Here is a 17346-nt window from a genome sequence, read left to right as displayed (position 1 = left end):
GGCTCAAACAAAAAATGCTTTAAGTACTGGTAACACTTTTATCATCCAGTTACTGAAACAAAAAAAACACAACAATTAAAATACATACCTGGTAGTGATGCAGTCTTACACTCTCTCCTTTGGCACCTGCATGTCCTACAGTGCCCAAACCAAAGCATCCAGCAAGAAACTGTAATCTAACAGAAGTTAGCAATGAAGACGACTGAAATCCTGGCCCCTGATGACTTCCCATTAATGCCACACTGCCTTTTTCCTCCATCCCTGACAGAAGCACTAAGATTTGATGAAGAGCTTCCAGACGAAGCTAGAAGTAAACACAATCAAAAGATGAAATTAAACAGTAAGCACCCTTAGAAATCAGATCATCATCAGCCATGAGTAAGAGTGAATGATGCAGCTGTTTTCCAATGGACACTTTCTGATAGTACCCATGTTTCTGACAAATCACAACAAAGAAGTACATTTTTACATTTTCAAGAAAAATTCTCCTTGTCAGCATCCCTTTTAATTTCTGAGTAATCAAGCAATTGGCCTAATCTAGTCAGCACAAATAAGCTACATAGAAAGCTTCGTATAAGGGAAGCAGTTTACATGCAGTTACATAGTTTAATTTCAAAGCTACACTATAAGTTCTAACCATATCAATGCTGCATGCACATATAGGATAACCTCCCTGCTCCTCTGAAATTCAAGTCTGAAATTTAAAGAACAATATGCAAAGAAATGTTTAAGTGGATCCTTTACTTCCCATTTTAGAGCTTAAAACAAAGTTCCCAGATCCAGTTAAGACATTTTAGAAGAAAAACAGGAAAAAAACTCTAAGACAGAATTTGGAAAATGTTTTTAAAAATCCATAAATTTCAAATATATGATGAATAAGAGAAGATTTTAAATTGAAACTTACCTCAGCCCTCAACTGCTGCTGCTCCATTGCAATTATTGATGCCTGCGGACTGGTGGACATACTTTCCTCTGGTTCCTTAAATCCTGGAGAGTTTCCTACATCTCCACTTACAAAGCTGACAACATTTTCAATCAAAGTATGAACTCCAAGAGATCTTGAGAGATCAAAATCAGACTCAACGAATGAGTAGGAGGATGTGTACAACCAATCTCTGCTGTGCTTCAGTCGAGCCCATGAGTCAGTTAAAGGTTCCATTTGACTGTGTATTGCTCCTAAACATACACATAATAAAACCTCATAAATTCCAATTTACTAGCCAACACGTTATGACAGTAGCTAAAGACTGAACTGCTGCTATTCATACAGGTGGAAAATGAATATCCATGATTAATCATACCATGCATTAAGCAACTTAGAGCAAAACATTTGATTTAAATTTACAGCAACTGCCCAAGAGGAAAGGCTGTATTTCTTTTAATTATGGCAAGCAGTATTGCAACAAATTGCCAAGTGAGAGAACAAAAAGACAGAAGCCACTTGAACTGCTCAAGTTAAAGCTCGAACACTGGAAAAAAAAAACGCTTTGCAGCTAGATGAGAAAATAGTAAAGAAAAGATCTGCTACAAAAGAAATAGTGCAGTCTGTATATTTAAGGTCTAACTGTAAAAGAAAAACATCTTTATTCTTTGTTTTAATCAAGTCATATGTTCTATAGTTTTGAAAAAGCACAAATGTTATTTACTGAATGAAATATCTGCAGAATTCCTGAGTGCAGAAGGGCAAGTAAACCAAGGAAAATTCATGGAGAACATTTAATTTTTTTTTCTGGTTCTTTGATAAGTGTGTACATCAAATTACCGTCTACAGCATGTATTAAAACTCCATCTTATTCATCTGACAATTTCACAAATTAATGTTTTAAGCTTTTGAATTACATCAGCATGTCATTACACTATCGAAAACTTTACCTTCACTAATTAATATACTCCTCTAAATGACCATCGGTTACCTGCAGCACTGGAACTTACTTATCATTACATATATGATCTCACCTCCAAAAGCATTTTGCTAGACTGCTTCTCTGCCACAAATGAATGCAATGCCAATACTTTCACTGGTAATTAACTGTACATATCAGTTTAAAAATAATATATGTATGTTTCTTACTTATATCAACATATATATTGGTATTTTATTACTTCTGTAAACACTGTTAGCTGAGTTGGAGCTGTGTATTACAAGAGATCAGTCTCTGATGAAAAAAACTTTCCCTCTGCACAGATAGGAATGTCTTGAGACCGATATGTAAACCAAAGTGAATCTAAACTGACTTTGAACATTCAGTATGAAATTTACCTTAAATGATCTACACACGGTTTTGCAATATTAATGACTCCTGTGTATTTCAGATATTGCTTGGAGAAAGACAATTCATTCACAGTACTCACACAAACCTACATTAGACACTTTTAAAAATCTGTCTGCGAGGTACAAGGTTTGAACATTCCTAAACCTCCATTTTCAGGAAAAAGTCACACAAATTCACGAAACTTAGCTTTTGAAAGCCCACTTTCCTCAGTTAGGATGAGTTCCAATGTTAACAGCTGGATACTCGTGTCAGGACCTCCTACTAAACAATTTTTACCTGCAGTAGCTCTAAGAGCAGCTGCTCACAGGAACTATGAATACAGACACACAGCTTTCTGAACTTAGGATAATGTTACCAACCACTCTCCATCATTTTTCACGAGGCAAGGCAAAAGGCCATTTTTCTGCACCTGAACATCACCTTCCCACAACAAATTACAAATACAAAATAGTGTGGAAGTCTGCTTTCCCTTTGTAAATCAGGGAGCTAACCTCCTATTAGTTGGCAAAAAAAAATTAACTGCCAGGTCTAGAAATTATAAAAACCTTTCTACATCCCATTACCTTTTCTGGAAATAGCGTCCATGTGCATTTATACAGCATTCCATACCTGCTACTAAGCAAACTGCAATGGCCTCAGAAAGAACCAACACAGTACTTAGAAAATTTGACCTAATGGAGTATTTTGCAAAAATATGTGCAAAACATACAGTAATACATAGATAATACATAAAACAAACAATAATACACAGATAATAAAACGTTTGTTTTAAACATTACTTTTCAAAGTGAAATTCAATCTCCTAGTTTCTGCTGGTTTACGCAACACAGTAATATTACCTGGCCTCCAAAGAACTGCCTGTTTTGTCATGTTTAATATCAGAGAATTTTAAGAAAACTCTCTTACTCAATTTTATACCTGGTCACTACATTAAGAAACACAAGTAAAGACAAATATCATCTTACCCTAATTTTAATACTCACTCCTGTACTTGTTTTAAAGCTGTCCATTAAATACTAATTTACATGCTAAAGAGAACACGAGATATAAAGGACAGCATAAATGGGCACTGAAGTACAGTTTTCATCTAAGAGTTTCCTAGCATATGACATGTGAACAAGGCCCAGGAAGAGGCTGAGATTGAACTGAAACCTGAGATTTCCTACAGTAAGCACAAGCCTGATTACTACCACATATATAAATGTTGCATATATATCAACAACTACTTCAAAAGACTCCTTAAGCTCTGCAGTCTTTCCACAGCAGTAGAGGTTAAAGCATTCCAGAATAACATTAGCTCCTCTGTCCTCTACCTGTCCTGCACTGTGTCATGCCACTTTGAAGCACAGAAGAGAATCAAAGGATGTGTAACAAAATAAAAAGCAATTCCAGTGCCTTAAATCAAACTCTGGGAGATATGGTCTCACATATCAGCTGAACATCAGAAGAAAATTTAGCTTTGATATTAAAAGAATTTCTAAAATAAGATCACCACTTATATATTAATAGACAATTAAACTATCTCATATTTGAAAAAATAAAGGTCTTAGTAAATCATTTTAGTATCAAAGGTAACAACATTTAAATGTAAAACAATTCTAAACTGCTTCAAATTGGAGAGATATCCAAGGATTATGAGTCAGAGACTAAAAGCAAAACAACTGAAACTGCCTGAATCTTTGTAATTTCAGTTACAATTCAGAAGTCAAAGTATATGCTTATACCTCAAAATATTTAACAATTAGAAGAAATCTAAAATTTACACTGTTTTTTTTTTTTTTTTTTTTTTTGAAGATGTTAAGTATCAACAGAAGATTTGAAGTATGTTTGTATAGTATCTCAGCTAGATTCTGTGCAACATCCATCACACAGAACTGACTGCAGCTTAGGACTTGTATAAGCCTCTACAATCACGGGAATAGAATTGCATGTAAGAGAAATCTTAAAGGTTACAGTAAAAAGAAAACAAAACAAGTTTACTTGTCCTTGAAAGCCAGCTTATAAAAATGAGTTTTCTACATGAATGTGGCACAGCTGCAATACACACTCCATAAAACATAAAACATGTAGGGAAGCCATAGAGGAAAAAAATAAACATGCCATCAGGTACTTGCTTGAAGCTCTTCTTTTTTCTGGGGCTCAACTGGCCAAAAAGGAGTAAATACACTACACACCACACAAGAATCAGAAGACAAAAGCAGACATTTGAAACAGAAGACAACATATTCATAATATCTCTTCCTCATATTACACTGACTTTAGACTTAAATGATCCCGTTCATCTCAACCAATACCTCAATACATCACACAGCAAAGTTTAAGGAAAAAAAAAGTACACATCTATTTTTCTTCTGAATTAGCATTATCTAAGTAATAGACTTTCTAAATTTTCAACCATCTTTCCCTTTCCAGGGAAAAACACCACTCCCTTTAGTACAGTTACATACATACATGAGAGTATTTACTCCTCCTACTCAAACAGACCCCTGAATTTCAAAACTCAATACAAGTGCACTATTTTATATCAAGTTAATTTGAGTGTAATTTAAGTTGCTGTTTTTTTTTCCAGAGTTACTCAATTGTGTTAATAAAATACTGAAGTACAAACAGGCACAATGGCATTCACTGAATTAAGATTTACATGAAGACCAGAGGACATGAAAAATGTCTGTGATCGCACTGATAAATATGCATTCTTTATTTCTAAGTATTGAATGCAGTAACTATCTTTATTTAGTGCATTAAATACAAATACAAAATACAATATTTTGAGGCATACTCTCTGGATCTGCAGAACTGAAAAAGTTGAAGGAAAAAAGCAAGGACAAAAATAAAACCCAGTGGGTACACATATCAGGGGAAAATCTTCGTTATTTCATCATCCCATGTGGAAAGAGTTTTGAAAACAATGTTTTTTGGTTCTACAAGAACGGAAAGTTTAGTAATTCAGAATCAAGTAATAATAGCAAGGAGCAGGATACCCAAAAAGTAGGAATACCACTGTCTTACTTCTGAGCAGACACAATAAATGGAGAAAGCAACTAGATTAAAGAGTGTACAAAGTGGCAAAGATGACGAATTAAAAGACAATGCTCTCCTCCAAGGTTGAGCTGCAAGACCACAGGAATAACTTAAGAGCAATTTTTCCTACTACTGGCATTCTATATTTCAATTTATGATTAGGAACAGCTTTTATACCATAAAAATAAAACTATCACCAATAGTGAGATCCGATTTTTAAGGAGATGTGATCTGAATTTTGGCTGGTTATTTGCTGATTTCAATAAAGAGAAGTCCTAAAATAAGTCAACCCACCTCAGAGGAAGTTACTTTCTTGCCCATTGCAAAACAAGAACTACTTACAAAAACTCTACACATGGTGCATGGACTGAATACTCCCAGAGTATTGCTGATTAAATTGGGGAAAAGTACGAGGGGTAGGACAGAAAAAGATCTGCATTCACACATTGCTTTTCTGAGAGGTGAAAATCTAATCCATCATTAGTAACTGGCTAAAATCACCACTTATTCTAATAACACAAGGGTATCAGAGTTGACAGATAGCAATTATGCATTCTCTGTTGAGTACGCAATTGATTTGCTTCTGGAGGAAAACTGACCTGGAGGGACTGAGCATTTGAGACATGATACAACTGAATCTGCAAAAGTAATCAGTGATTCCCATCAATTTGAATAATTCTCCAGCATTTCAACTAATAGTTGTTTCATCCTCCAACTGCTTTTTATGGCTTACCTACTTCAACAGACAGGAAGAGGAAATTTTCCTGAAAATAGTATGTTGGTTGACATTAAATGGGTGTCAATAACATCAAGAGGGCAGGACAGCGCTTTCGGAACTAGACTTTAAAAGCTGTTAACAACATGGGTATCCACAGCTCCTGGCAGTGTTTGCAGGGTTAAAAGTGATCGGTAGCCAGTTCTCAGACATAAAGGGCCTCAGAATATATTATGAATCTTGAGAATGAAAGAGGTTTGTCCTTGGAAATTCTATGATCTTCTTCCTGCTTACTCAACACGACATACTTGGACTTGGGATACTCCCCTTAGGAACCGGATGCAGTAGGAACCCATAATAACTTGGTGGTGAAAACTTCAACCTTAAGTAACAATGCTTACATTTGTTTTGTAGAAACAGAGGTGAGAAAAAGACTGCATGTTTTACTTTACATTAATTGTAATTTGAGAAGTATCTCGTGTCCACTATTCTTGCAATGCATGATTAATCAATGTTAGTACAACAAATACAAGATAATTACAATGTCATTTAAAATTTTAAACTTCCTGATTGTCATTAATGTACTCCGACTACACATTTTCACTTAAGACACATTAACATATTTATTCTGATCAATATTCGTTATGTAAATGAGCATTGATAAAACTTACCCCTTTTTCTGTGTGATGATGCTAAATCCAAATCAACGTTTCGTCTTCCACTCTAGAGTAGAAAATTAATAAAAAGCTCATTTCTTTAAGTGGAAATAAGTGGTGCATAATATTCAAGTGTTTAAAATACAACATTCCCTCACAAAAATTTAAAAAATTAACAGAACTGTAACAATTTCAATTCCTGTTTTACCACCACTATTTTCTCTTAACAGTGGTGGTTATTAGCAAAGATCCCTATACTGAAACACAAGCCTGAACAAGTGACAAATGCACAAGATATACCACCTACATAGAAAATAAACTGATGATGTCCAAGGCACATAATACTAGCTTACTTACCAGTGAATAGCCTTCCTCATCTGATTCTGGCTGAGATAAATCTGATTCGCTTCGTGACTTCATCAGTCTATAGTTTGAGTTTGCATGGATTGAGCGACTCTCTGCAGTAAGACTTTCACTCCTGCATCAGATGTACAAACACAACACAAAGTAAACACTTTTACTAGCCAATAATAAGAGTTGATAAGCAAATTCAGCAAGTACCACGGTTTTATTTCAGAGAAGACTATCACGCAACATCAGAAGACTACAATTAAAGAGGATTAACTTTGACAATGATAGAGTCACACACTCTTGCTTTAAGGACTAGAATTCCAGAGGCAGAGCGAATAAAAGAGTACTGAATAGACATAATCTCCCTCTAAGTTTCCCATCATTATCTTCATTTTAAATTTAAGTGAGGAAAATGTCACAGCAACAGAGTTTCTGCCCATCAGAAGTTTAAGCAGGCTCAGAGGCTCAGTACCAGCATCAGCTACCAAGGACTGTATGCAAATTTATCAATTCCTGGGCTACATTCTAACACACACACACAGATTGAAATAAAAATTTATACGGATCATGTTTAGAAAAACTTGTGTTATCAAGACTATCTTGGGTTACAAAAATCACATAGTGTTTATGCTCATTGCACCATACATTTTTACAATTTCATGTGCTATCTGCCTTTGTTACACTCCCATGCATAACTACACAGTCTTGCATGTGCCAAGATGCTACAAAACGTCTGAAATTAAGCACAAATGTCAATTTTTTCATGATACACTGATTCTTTTTTGCTTTTAAACATATTCTACAATGATCGTGGATGCTACAGTACAAGTGACTGTTTACACATAATGAAAATACAAGTATGGTAATAAAAATATAAACACCAATTATTTTTAGGAAAAATAATGAACTTTTCCAACTACGTCAAGTTATCTGTACAGTGGATGACCTGGACTCTGTTACTATTCATTGGTAAGCTCAACCTTGAAAAAGAAATATGGTCCATGCAGAAAAGGCTCTCATTAGAGATTCATCAGTGTGGACTAACAAAACTGAGAAAATATCATTGACCTCAAAAAAAATTCCAAGCCAGCACTGTAAGCATTGCTCTGGACAAAAATGTTTTTAAAAAATTTCTAAGAACCCACAGAAGAAAACTGGTATTATTCCATTGCATGTAAAGACAGAACAGTTAACTATGTAAGCAGTTACCAGATCTCACCTTGTCATTAGTCCAATCCCCTCAGGAGCAGAAGAGGGAGGGTGCTGTAACTGCCCATCCTCCCTTCGCTTCTGGAAATCCTCAATAACAGGGCTCACTCCCAGGATCAACAAGGCAGATCTGTGGATTACAGAGTTGCATGCAGCAGTATACACATCTTGGCCTTCTGTCAGATCAGTGCTGATTCTTCTTTCCTGCTGGGACTGAGGAGGTTGATCATCAAGCCTAGTCCCTGTCCCAGTGTTCATCCTATCTCGATCCCGACTGCGAGCTACTTCACGGGCTGATAGGAAACATTGAAATATTTCTGTAACATGCAACACAAAAAGAAGGTCTTAACTTCTATGCAAAGTTACATAGAACAAAATATTTACCAACAGATCAAGCTAAAAAATGTTACATTACAAAGAACAACAAATATTTTTCCCAGCGGTAAAATAATACAGTAATACAAAGTCATAAAGGATATCACAGAAACAGATGAAGTATTTACACAGCGCTAAGTTTAAAAGGAAGGGACACCATAATTTGACAGAACACTAAACACTATTTCACTGTCTTACTGCAACCCAACTGTTAAGAGGACAGCATCAGAGAGACTGTTTCATGCTAGCCTTTTAGCACATATATAAAGTAATGCATCTGCAAAACTGTATTTCAGAGAACAGCATATCTGCAATTCAAAACTGAAAACTGTTCTACCCTTTCATTAGCTTTTTTGTTCTAGTATAATGAAGATGTCCCCAAAACTTTCTAGCAGTAACGAGAGAAACAGTAGTTGGAAAAGAAAATAAAGTACATATTTATGGAAAATATTCAAAGTCAATTTTGTTTTCTAAGTTTTATATACAAGTTTTATATATAATAAATTCCATACATACTAATACAAACACAGAGATTGGTTGAACAGAAATTCAGAGAAAACATTATGAAGTCTATTACTGTTGTATGCAGTTTATACAAGTGTTAACACGGATGTCAGATGAATAAGGGCCATCTGTTTGCTCAGCATTCACAGTCCCTTGTATTAAAAGAATTTTCTGACCCAACAAAAGCACTTTATAAAGTCTTATAAAAAATTCTAACAATGTTAATACAGAAAAATCTAACACAACCTTTTCAATCTTTCTCCCACTCTACTTTTGAGAGAAAAACAAACTAACTTTCCAAAGTTAGTTTACACTTTACACTACAGACCCCCACAAGTACTTACTACCAGCTGTCATAACTTCATGTTCTCTTTCCTCTTCTTCATCTTCTTGTTCTATGTGTCCTTCTTCTCTGTCCCGTTCTGCCTGCTCCTCCATTTCTGCTTCTTCATCAATTGTACGAGTAAAAGAATGCTCTTGAGTATCCACATCAGCTGATTCTTGGTTATCCAGCATCTTGATAAAAAAATAGAAATCTACAATGAAAAAATTCTCTCCAAAATAAAAGCTGAAGGTAAAAAGACATAAGCATTTAAGAATTTTTTTCCATCTAAAAGATATTTGTGATACCATATGAGATAAAACACAGACAGCTGTTTGCATTCAAAGCTTTAAATACCTAGGTTGGGAAATTCAAATTTCCTTAAGTTTTACTCAAATTATTTTCAGAGAAATGTCTCCTCAGAAGGCTTACTTGGACACAACTGTCGCACTTTGATACTTCAGCATATGAAGTACATTAATAAAGTTTTAAAACCCCGACAACCATTCTATATACAAAGGCTACTCCAAAAGTAGCCTCCTATCTTTTTATGTTGGCCCACAACATCAGAGCAGATAGTGCTGGTATAACAGGCAGCAGAGGTTGAACCTTCCTGCCATTATTCCGTTATATTTGTTCCCATGCAACAAATGGCAGCACAGGGGCAGTCTGACAAAATGACATCTGACATGGAAGTAGAGATGAAGCAAAGCTGCTGAATTGGATTCCTCTATGCAGAAAAAATAGCACCTATTCACATTCATTAACTGAACGTTACTGAATTACTAAAATTCAGTAGGGAAGGGGAAGAAAGGGACAGAGATCGAAAAGTCGTTGAATTCGTTGGTTCTGGAATGGCAACCAAACTCCATTGTGGCTAACAAAGCTAATCAATCTAAATCTACATCCAAGTACAATTCTGTAAATCTACATCTCTTGTACAACTCTGAGGTACAGCATACTATTGCTACATACACTGATAAAACCAGGCTTCAAGCTGTGCCCTCTTCAGATAATGCAAATCATTTTCTTCTAGTGACTTAACAGCAAATCTGCTGCAGATTAATACTAATTATGTGTTGCACATTTGCATTTGAATCCTGAACTTTTTTCAACAAGGCAGAATAAAAAGACGTGTAACAAATGAAACTAACATTTGAATATCTTGCTATATACTGAATTCATCTGTTACTAAGGTATTACACAGTATTCCCTTAGCATGCCATTAAACTTTAAGAACTCAAAAATATTTCCAGTCTTACCCATCTGTCTCTTGATGATGATCTAGTCTGAATAAGTTCCATGTTCTTGCAGGCTAGCAGGCGACTCCGAACTTTATAAACACAACGGTATACTTCTGCCAAGGCTTTGCCAGGCTGATATCTGTAGAAGAGATTTCCCCCCCCCCCAAAAAAAAATCTTACAAATTTTCTTTTAGAAATTAGAATTGAGCTTTTAAAGACAGTTTTGAGTTACTTGCCTGCTCTCACCACAGGCTTGACCGAGTAGACTTGTATGTTTCAGAAGAGCGGCAAGAACAAATCTGGACACAGTATCCAGGAGTGATTCATTAGTTAAAGTTGCAGTATCCCAATCTGAAAATAGAAAGGACTCATCAAAACCAGCTACTGTTTCCAACAAAAATCATTCTTCATGACATCATATAAAAATCTTCATCCTTTTAAATCTTCCAGTTCTTAAGCACATTCAACATTAAAGAAATAAGTCAATAATTCACTGCTGCTTCAGAGACAAATATGTTTTGGCCTGCTCAGGATATTTGTGTCTAATAATGAGCCAAGGAGGGCACACAAACAGGATAAACAGAAACTCAAAGAGCTGAGTTAGGCTGTAATCTCTTTCAGCAAGGATATACAACTGGAGCTCTTTCCTTTATCCAGCCACTGAGTTACATGGAATTTTTCTGTCATATTTGAGGCCTTCTGCACTCTTTCATGTTGTTGAATCCAGATTCAAAAATTATTTTGCAGACTCCCTTACAATGAAACAGCCGTATCTCCATTATGAGAACCAGCAGTTTAACAGAGGTTAAGCACATGCTTCACTGCTAGTATCAACAAGAGATATTTTGAGGTCTCAAAATTAAGGTTCCCTGAATAATTCCAGAAACTTACATTTTCATTTCAAAATGATTTTCCTCCACTTTTAAGAAGGACCATTATGAAAATAATGCCATTCCACTATAAAATAAATGAACTCCCAAGATAACATCCTCAAAGCTCCATCTACACTCGAGGCAGAAATAAAATTATTTCCCTCACTTCCATACATGTACTTTCATAATAGTATTTTTCTTATTAAATATTATTTATGAATCCTTGAAAGTTGCTTTAGAAATCACAAAGATCTGTCTGTGAAAATATGAATTTTAACATATCTGCTCCCCTGAGTTCCATGACATTGCATTTGATGCTATGCTGTTAACGCACAACTCTCAGTCATCTTACATTGTAAACCAAGCAGGACCACACCAACTTCCAGAACACTCTACTCCATAACCAAAATAACATCAGTCAGCCCATTCAGCTCAGATTTTTTCAACTAGACAACCAGCATTCTTTTTTTTTTTAAACTGGAATTCCTAATTCCATGGAGTCCAAAACAGAATGATCTCTACTGCTCTCAACAGACAAATAATACAACTTGCTGCCTTCTTGACCTGGCCCTACTTTGGCCAGAGGTACAGAAAATAATCTCTGGGTCTCTCAGAATTTCAGTACAACAGCAGTGTTCTGTGGTTTTATTCAAAGGAGGCCTAGCAAGATCGAGCAGGGACGAAGACTACAGGCAATAAGGATGAAGAACCACTGACACTGTAATGCCAGCCTCTCAAGGACTTGAAAAACTTATTATGACTTGAAAGACTTATTTTTTCATCCCACTCTTAGCATATTTTCCAAGTTACTTTGCCTTTCTCCACCTCCCTCCTCCCCATTATTACTGTTTTTCTTAATAACTGCAAATTTCACCCCACTCTACTATGAAAACAGAAATACAAACATCTCAATAAGGAAACAAGAGTCTCCTTTTCTCATACTTTGGAGGGGAGAAGAACACTGAACTACATGCTTGCAAATACTGGAATCAGTGTCAAAATTAAGGAAAACAATGGAACAGGACAATAAAATATACTAATTGTGTTGCCGAATTAAAAGTTGTTGCCAAAGAAAACACAAGACTTCAGTAGGAACATAGCTGAAACATGCAATATATATTTAACTAACATACACATTCCCACATCTTACCTTTACTAACAGCATAGTCTTGCATACTGATCCACAGGCTCCTTGCTGGCTCTTTTGTACAACCCAAGGCCAAATCAACATAGACAGTAATCTCAGGTCTCAGCTTATAATCAAAAGGCTTCTGTTCCTCATTTCCAGATAAGGCCACTTCTAACAAGGAGCTCATGCATTTGTCTAACAGAAGGGAAACACTTAAAGATTAAACTCCATAAATTTTGAGGATTACATGCATCTCTCTTGAATGGCAGATAAACATATTTCACTCTCCACTCTATTCCACAATAAATAAATAAACCAACATACCTCACTGTCTGGCTATAAATTCTCTCTAGATTAGGAATAGAGTGATTTTGTTACAATTTATATCAAGTTCATGAAAATTTAGAAGCATTATCCTCTGCTTCAATATCATAATCCTGCATCATTACTTCTCTCTGATGTACAACCACCTCTAACACACTTGGTTGGGATGACTATGCACGCTTGGAAGGGATGACTAGAAACAATAGTGCTGAATGCTTTCAATGCTTCTAGTAAATGAGAAGAATTTGTTTCTAATCATGTTTTCAACTAATAAAGACTCCACTTTCGAAGTAGAATACAATTTAACATAATATTTTTAATGAAGAATGTGAAGAATGAATTGTATATGAAACAATGGAGCCCCTGATTTCTCTGTTAAATGCCGAACATCTAAAAATAAAACAAATTTAAATTAACTTAGTGAAGTTTGCATTACTTCTTTCACTGAGAAACTGTATGAATATTCTAATTCTCTCTCTATGGATTTCCAATACTCTTTGTAGCAAACACTTAAATAGCCATTTTCCAACTTCTGGTATTAAGCTAAACAGACAAAAGAGCTGAAATAGAAACTCTATGTACAGAGACTTGTACAAATGTGACCAAGAAATTTCAAAACAGAACACAAATATTCACAGTGACAGTTAGTTTTCTGTATTTAATAGCTTACCTAGATGAGGAATATCCATTTCAACTCCATTGCTGAAAAGTGGAGTTTTCAACCAATAGGCTGTGTCTTGCTCCTCAGGGGACACTGGAGGTCCTTGAAGCATGCCACCAAGACACCGCCCAATAAGTAAAGCTACAGTTCTCTCTAGATCTACAAGCCATACCCAAGACTGAGCAGGCTGTGGTAAGGACACTCCAGCAGGATCAATTAATTCAGGTCCACCTAAAAGCAATGAATCACCAAATCAGTCACTGTTGCCCAGATGTTAAAGCCAATTCCAACATTAGTAAAATTAACTGCAGGTCTCGTAACATTTCCCACTTAATAACAGTTGATTTGCCCTTTTTGTCAACAATTGTAAACTAAAAAAAAAGCAGCTAGGACACATTGATCACTTCACATTTCAAATTGATCAGCAGCAAAAGCCATAACCATCCATGTCACAGTAGCCCACGCTCATTAGGCACGTTCAACATGGACCACATGCAGCCTGAGACAGCTAATAACGCAGTCTGCCCTCACAACACATCATGGTGGTGGCTCTTCCCTGCCAAGCAGCCCCAGGCACACATGCACGACTCAGCAACAACCAAACCATCAGTGTGCTACTAGCACTGTCTCAGCTGAAACCAGGACAAGGGAAGGGCACAGAGAGGTACTAACTCCATGTCCTGCACCCACCACATAACTCAGTAAGCTGAAATCCACTTCTATTACACATTATACATGCACTTGTCGAGTAAAACACAGTGACTGTTGGTAAGATTTCAACCTAATGTAATCTCGAAAGATAACAGAACCCAGTAAAAGAAAAACTGTGGATGAAGGAAGAGTATACAGTGAAAAATGGACAGGTAAATACCTCTTTGTAGAGACTGTTAATATGCTTAATTTATAATGAAGTTGTATCAGAAGGATCTGGCAGCACGCCTTCAGGCAGTTAGCAGAATCTTTATACTCATAGAATCATAGGATAGCTTGGGTTGGAAGGGGCTTTAGAGCTTATCCAGTTCCAAGCCCCTGCCAGATCAGGCTGCCCAAGGCTCCACCCAACCTGGCCTCAAACGCCTCAAGGGATGGGGCACCCACAGCTTCTCTGGGCAGCCTATACCACTGTATTACCACCTGCTTAATAAAAAAAATTAATCCCAATGCCTATTCTAAATATCCCCTCTTTTAGTTTAAAACTGTTCTCCCTTATCCCACCACTATATGCCTGCATAAAAAGATGGTCTCCCAAAATCAATAATTTTAAGTTAACTTACACTGCACAATGGAAAGCAAAGTAAAATTTGGACTAGAGAGGAAATAGATCTTGACAATATTTTTCCATTTACAAGTAAAGAAAAGTACTTTCATTATTACAAATTTAGTATTTTCAGTTATATATATATATATATATATATATATATATATATATGTCCTATATTGCTCTTGCGTTCCCAACGTCATCAGCTTACATTCCAGGCTGCACAGCAAAGAGGTCTGCCCACAGCTCAAAATATTTCACAGCAAGGGATGTTAATAACTTCAGAATTTAAAAATGAGATGCAATAAGACACTACACTTAAAAAAGCAGTTTTTAATAGAAATTAAGTCTTCCACTATGAAAAGCGATATCACAGAGTTACCATAGAATCATTAAGGTTGGAAAAGACCTCTAAGTTCACTGACTCCAGCCACAGACCCATCCCCACCATGCCCACTAAGCCATATCTCTAGGTGTTGTATTTCCACATCTCATAGAATCAATAAGATTGGAAAAGACCACTAAGATCATATTTTAAAGCACTTGGTATGGCTGTGGGCATCAGGTTACCAGAGGCACGTGACCTGGTTTGAGGCAGGATTATAAATTCTGCACCACAGTTTTACTTGGATAAGATGAAGTACAGCACCCTGTGGCACTGCTCAGCTCCCAGCAGGCCTGACATCTGCTTGGGCTGCAGGATGAATCATGGGGACAACAGGCAGCAGGACAAGGCCATGCTGCTTCCCATCTGCTGCCACTCACAGCTCAGAGCCAGAAGAAACAGGGCAGCCTCTGCCAAATGCAGCCCTGAGGACAAGCTAAGGAGGCATTCATCTGCCTTACAGGTCTCCAGCTGGTCAACAAAGAACAGAAATGCCTTCCCACCAACCCAGGATACTCTAGTCTTTATCTTTCATATTAAAAGCATGTTATTACTCTTACCATGAAGTGGCCACTGTAACTCTTGATCTTCTAGAAGTGCTGCAGCAGGTAAGAGTCTATTAAGACGATCCAGAGGTGGCAACAGATCTAGCAGATAACTCAACAAAGGGCGAGCCACTGACACAGGCAGTAACAATAAAGAGTTGACAATCTGAGACAGCATACTACCAGCTGCAGAGACATAAATCACATCTACAGAGAAAAAAAAAAACAACCAGTAATTAGAATCTGGAATTGAATTGTATTATAGGCACAGTAAAACAAGTCACAAAGAATGGCACAGAAACATCTCAGCTGTCTCAGTATGTTTTAAAACTACATTTTGAATTGGAGGGTTTATTTAATAACCATAAATATATTCCATATTTTCTCCTGCACTTTTCAGCAATAAAAAAACTGAATGCTAAAAAACAGTAATCTAAACCAAATATTACTGAAATAATACTATAGAGAGACAATTTTTATATATTTTTTTCTTTTAGTTTTCCTATGTGCAAAATGTCCTGACAAAAACATGAACTTGATGCTATGCTTGGGTAAGACAACTAACCTCTTTCTTTGAAGAGACTTGGGATGTTTATACTGCGCAGGTGTGAGGAAAATAAGGATTTTTATTGTTCTAAAATAACAAGAACTGTCCTAAGCTGCCAATCCTGCCATTACTCATTTTTTTCATGAATATTTACCTCTCAGTTTTTCCCCAACACTGCCATTCCAAGAACTTTCCTTAAGCAGCGTTGCAGAACGGGAATAGATATCTGTAGCATGAGGCAACAGAAGCTGAAGGTGTTTATGAAGCAGTGCCACACTGCTGGAATTCTAGAAGGAAATAACCATAAAATATCATAATAATATACAAATATTTAAAGAGTTCATTATTTCTATCAGTTCTTTTTCAAATACTTAGAAAATTTTTATTAAAAAGTAAAAATTGCATAGCGATTTTTAACATTCTGATACTCATGCATATTGAGGCAATTTTTCCCCATTTAAAATACAAATAAGGATACATACTTCACTAACACTGTTGATGTGGCAAAAAGCCAGCAACTGTTTCTGCAGTGAACATAAAAGCTCATGAAGATGAGCGGGTTGGCTGTTTTCTGATGATGACGCACCCAGCAAAAATTTATCACTGTTTTTCTCCAGTTCTCCAAAGGCTTGATCCTATTTAGACAAAAGAGAAAGAAAAAAAGAACAACACAAAAAAACCTCACTCTCTTCCAGATTTTTTTTTCTTTCAATTCTCAAGCGCTATTATTAGTTTAACTCAAGGAAAACTGGATAAAATAACTCACTCCTCACCCCCAAATCACACCATGTTGAAATAAGTAATATTTCTTAAGATACCTAAATGTTTTAGATCAGAAACCTTCCTAGCATCACCTAGGATGGCAGAAGGTAGAAAGCTGCTTGACCTCCTTGCAAATTCTACAGTAAAAATGGAGTCAGTTTCAAGGAGAAATTTGAAAGCACCTAGATATAGA

The 17346-nt window shown here is 36.2% G+C and overlaps 1 protein-coding gene across 8 annotated transcripts in view; it reads right to left on the bottom strand.

Moving 5' to 3' along the window:
• The window catches only part of HERC1 (HECT and RLD domain containing E3 ubiquitin protein ligase family member 1), a 93892-nt gene that overhangs the window by 45170 nt on the left and 31376 nt on the right, over window positions 1-17346 (bottom strand). For all 8 annotated transcript variants that reach the window (XM_042876219.1, XM_042876220.1, XM_042876225.1 and 5 more), the window contains exons 15-27: window positions 16874-17026; window positions 16546-16678; window positions 15860-16051; window positions 13666-13887; window positions 12693-12866; window positions 10907-11021; window positions 10689-10809; window positions 9449-9620; window positions 8236-8542; window positions 7023-7143; window positions 6681-6732; window positions 905-1176; window positions 89-304 (exon numbers count right to left, since the gene is read on the bottom strand). In XM_042876219.1, the coding sequence (XP_042732153.1) occupies window positions 89-304; window positions 905-1176; window positions 6681-6732; window positions 7023-7143; window positions 8236-8542; window positions 9449-9620; window positions 10689-10809; window positions 10907-11021; window positions 12693-12866; window positions 13666-13887; window positions 15860-16051; window positions 16546-16678; window positions 16874-17026 (2250 nt within the window). The remainder of the gene's footprint in view (window positions 1-88; window positions 305-904; window positions 1177-6680; window positions 6733-7022; window positions 7144-8235; window positions 8543-9448; window positions 9621-10688; window positions 10810-10906; window positions 11022-12692; window positions 12867-13665; window positions 13888-15859; window positions 16052-16545; window positions 16679-16873; window positions 17027-17346) is intronic.

This window comes from Lagopus leucura, unplaced genomic scaffold (assembly GCF_019238085.1).
Source record: "Lagopus leucura isolate 7727_CA_CO unplaced genomic scaffold, USGS_WTPT01 Super-Scaffold_100015, whole genome shotgun sequence".
In the NCBI taxonomy this organism is placed as follows: Eukaryota; Metazoa; Chordata; class Aves; order Galliformes; family Phasianidae; genus Lagopus; species Lagopus leucura.
The sequence above is the reverse complement of the archived record's forward strand: the minus strand, read 5'-3'. Positions and strand labels throughout refer to the sequence as shown.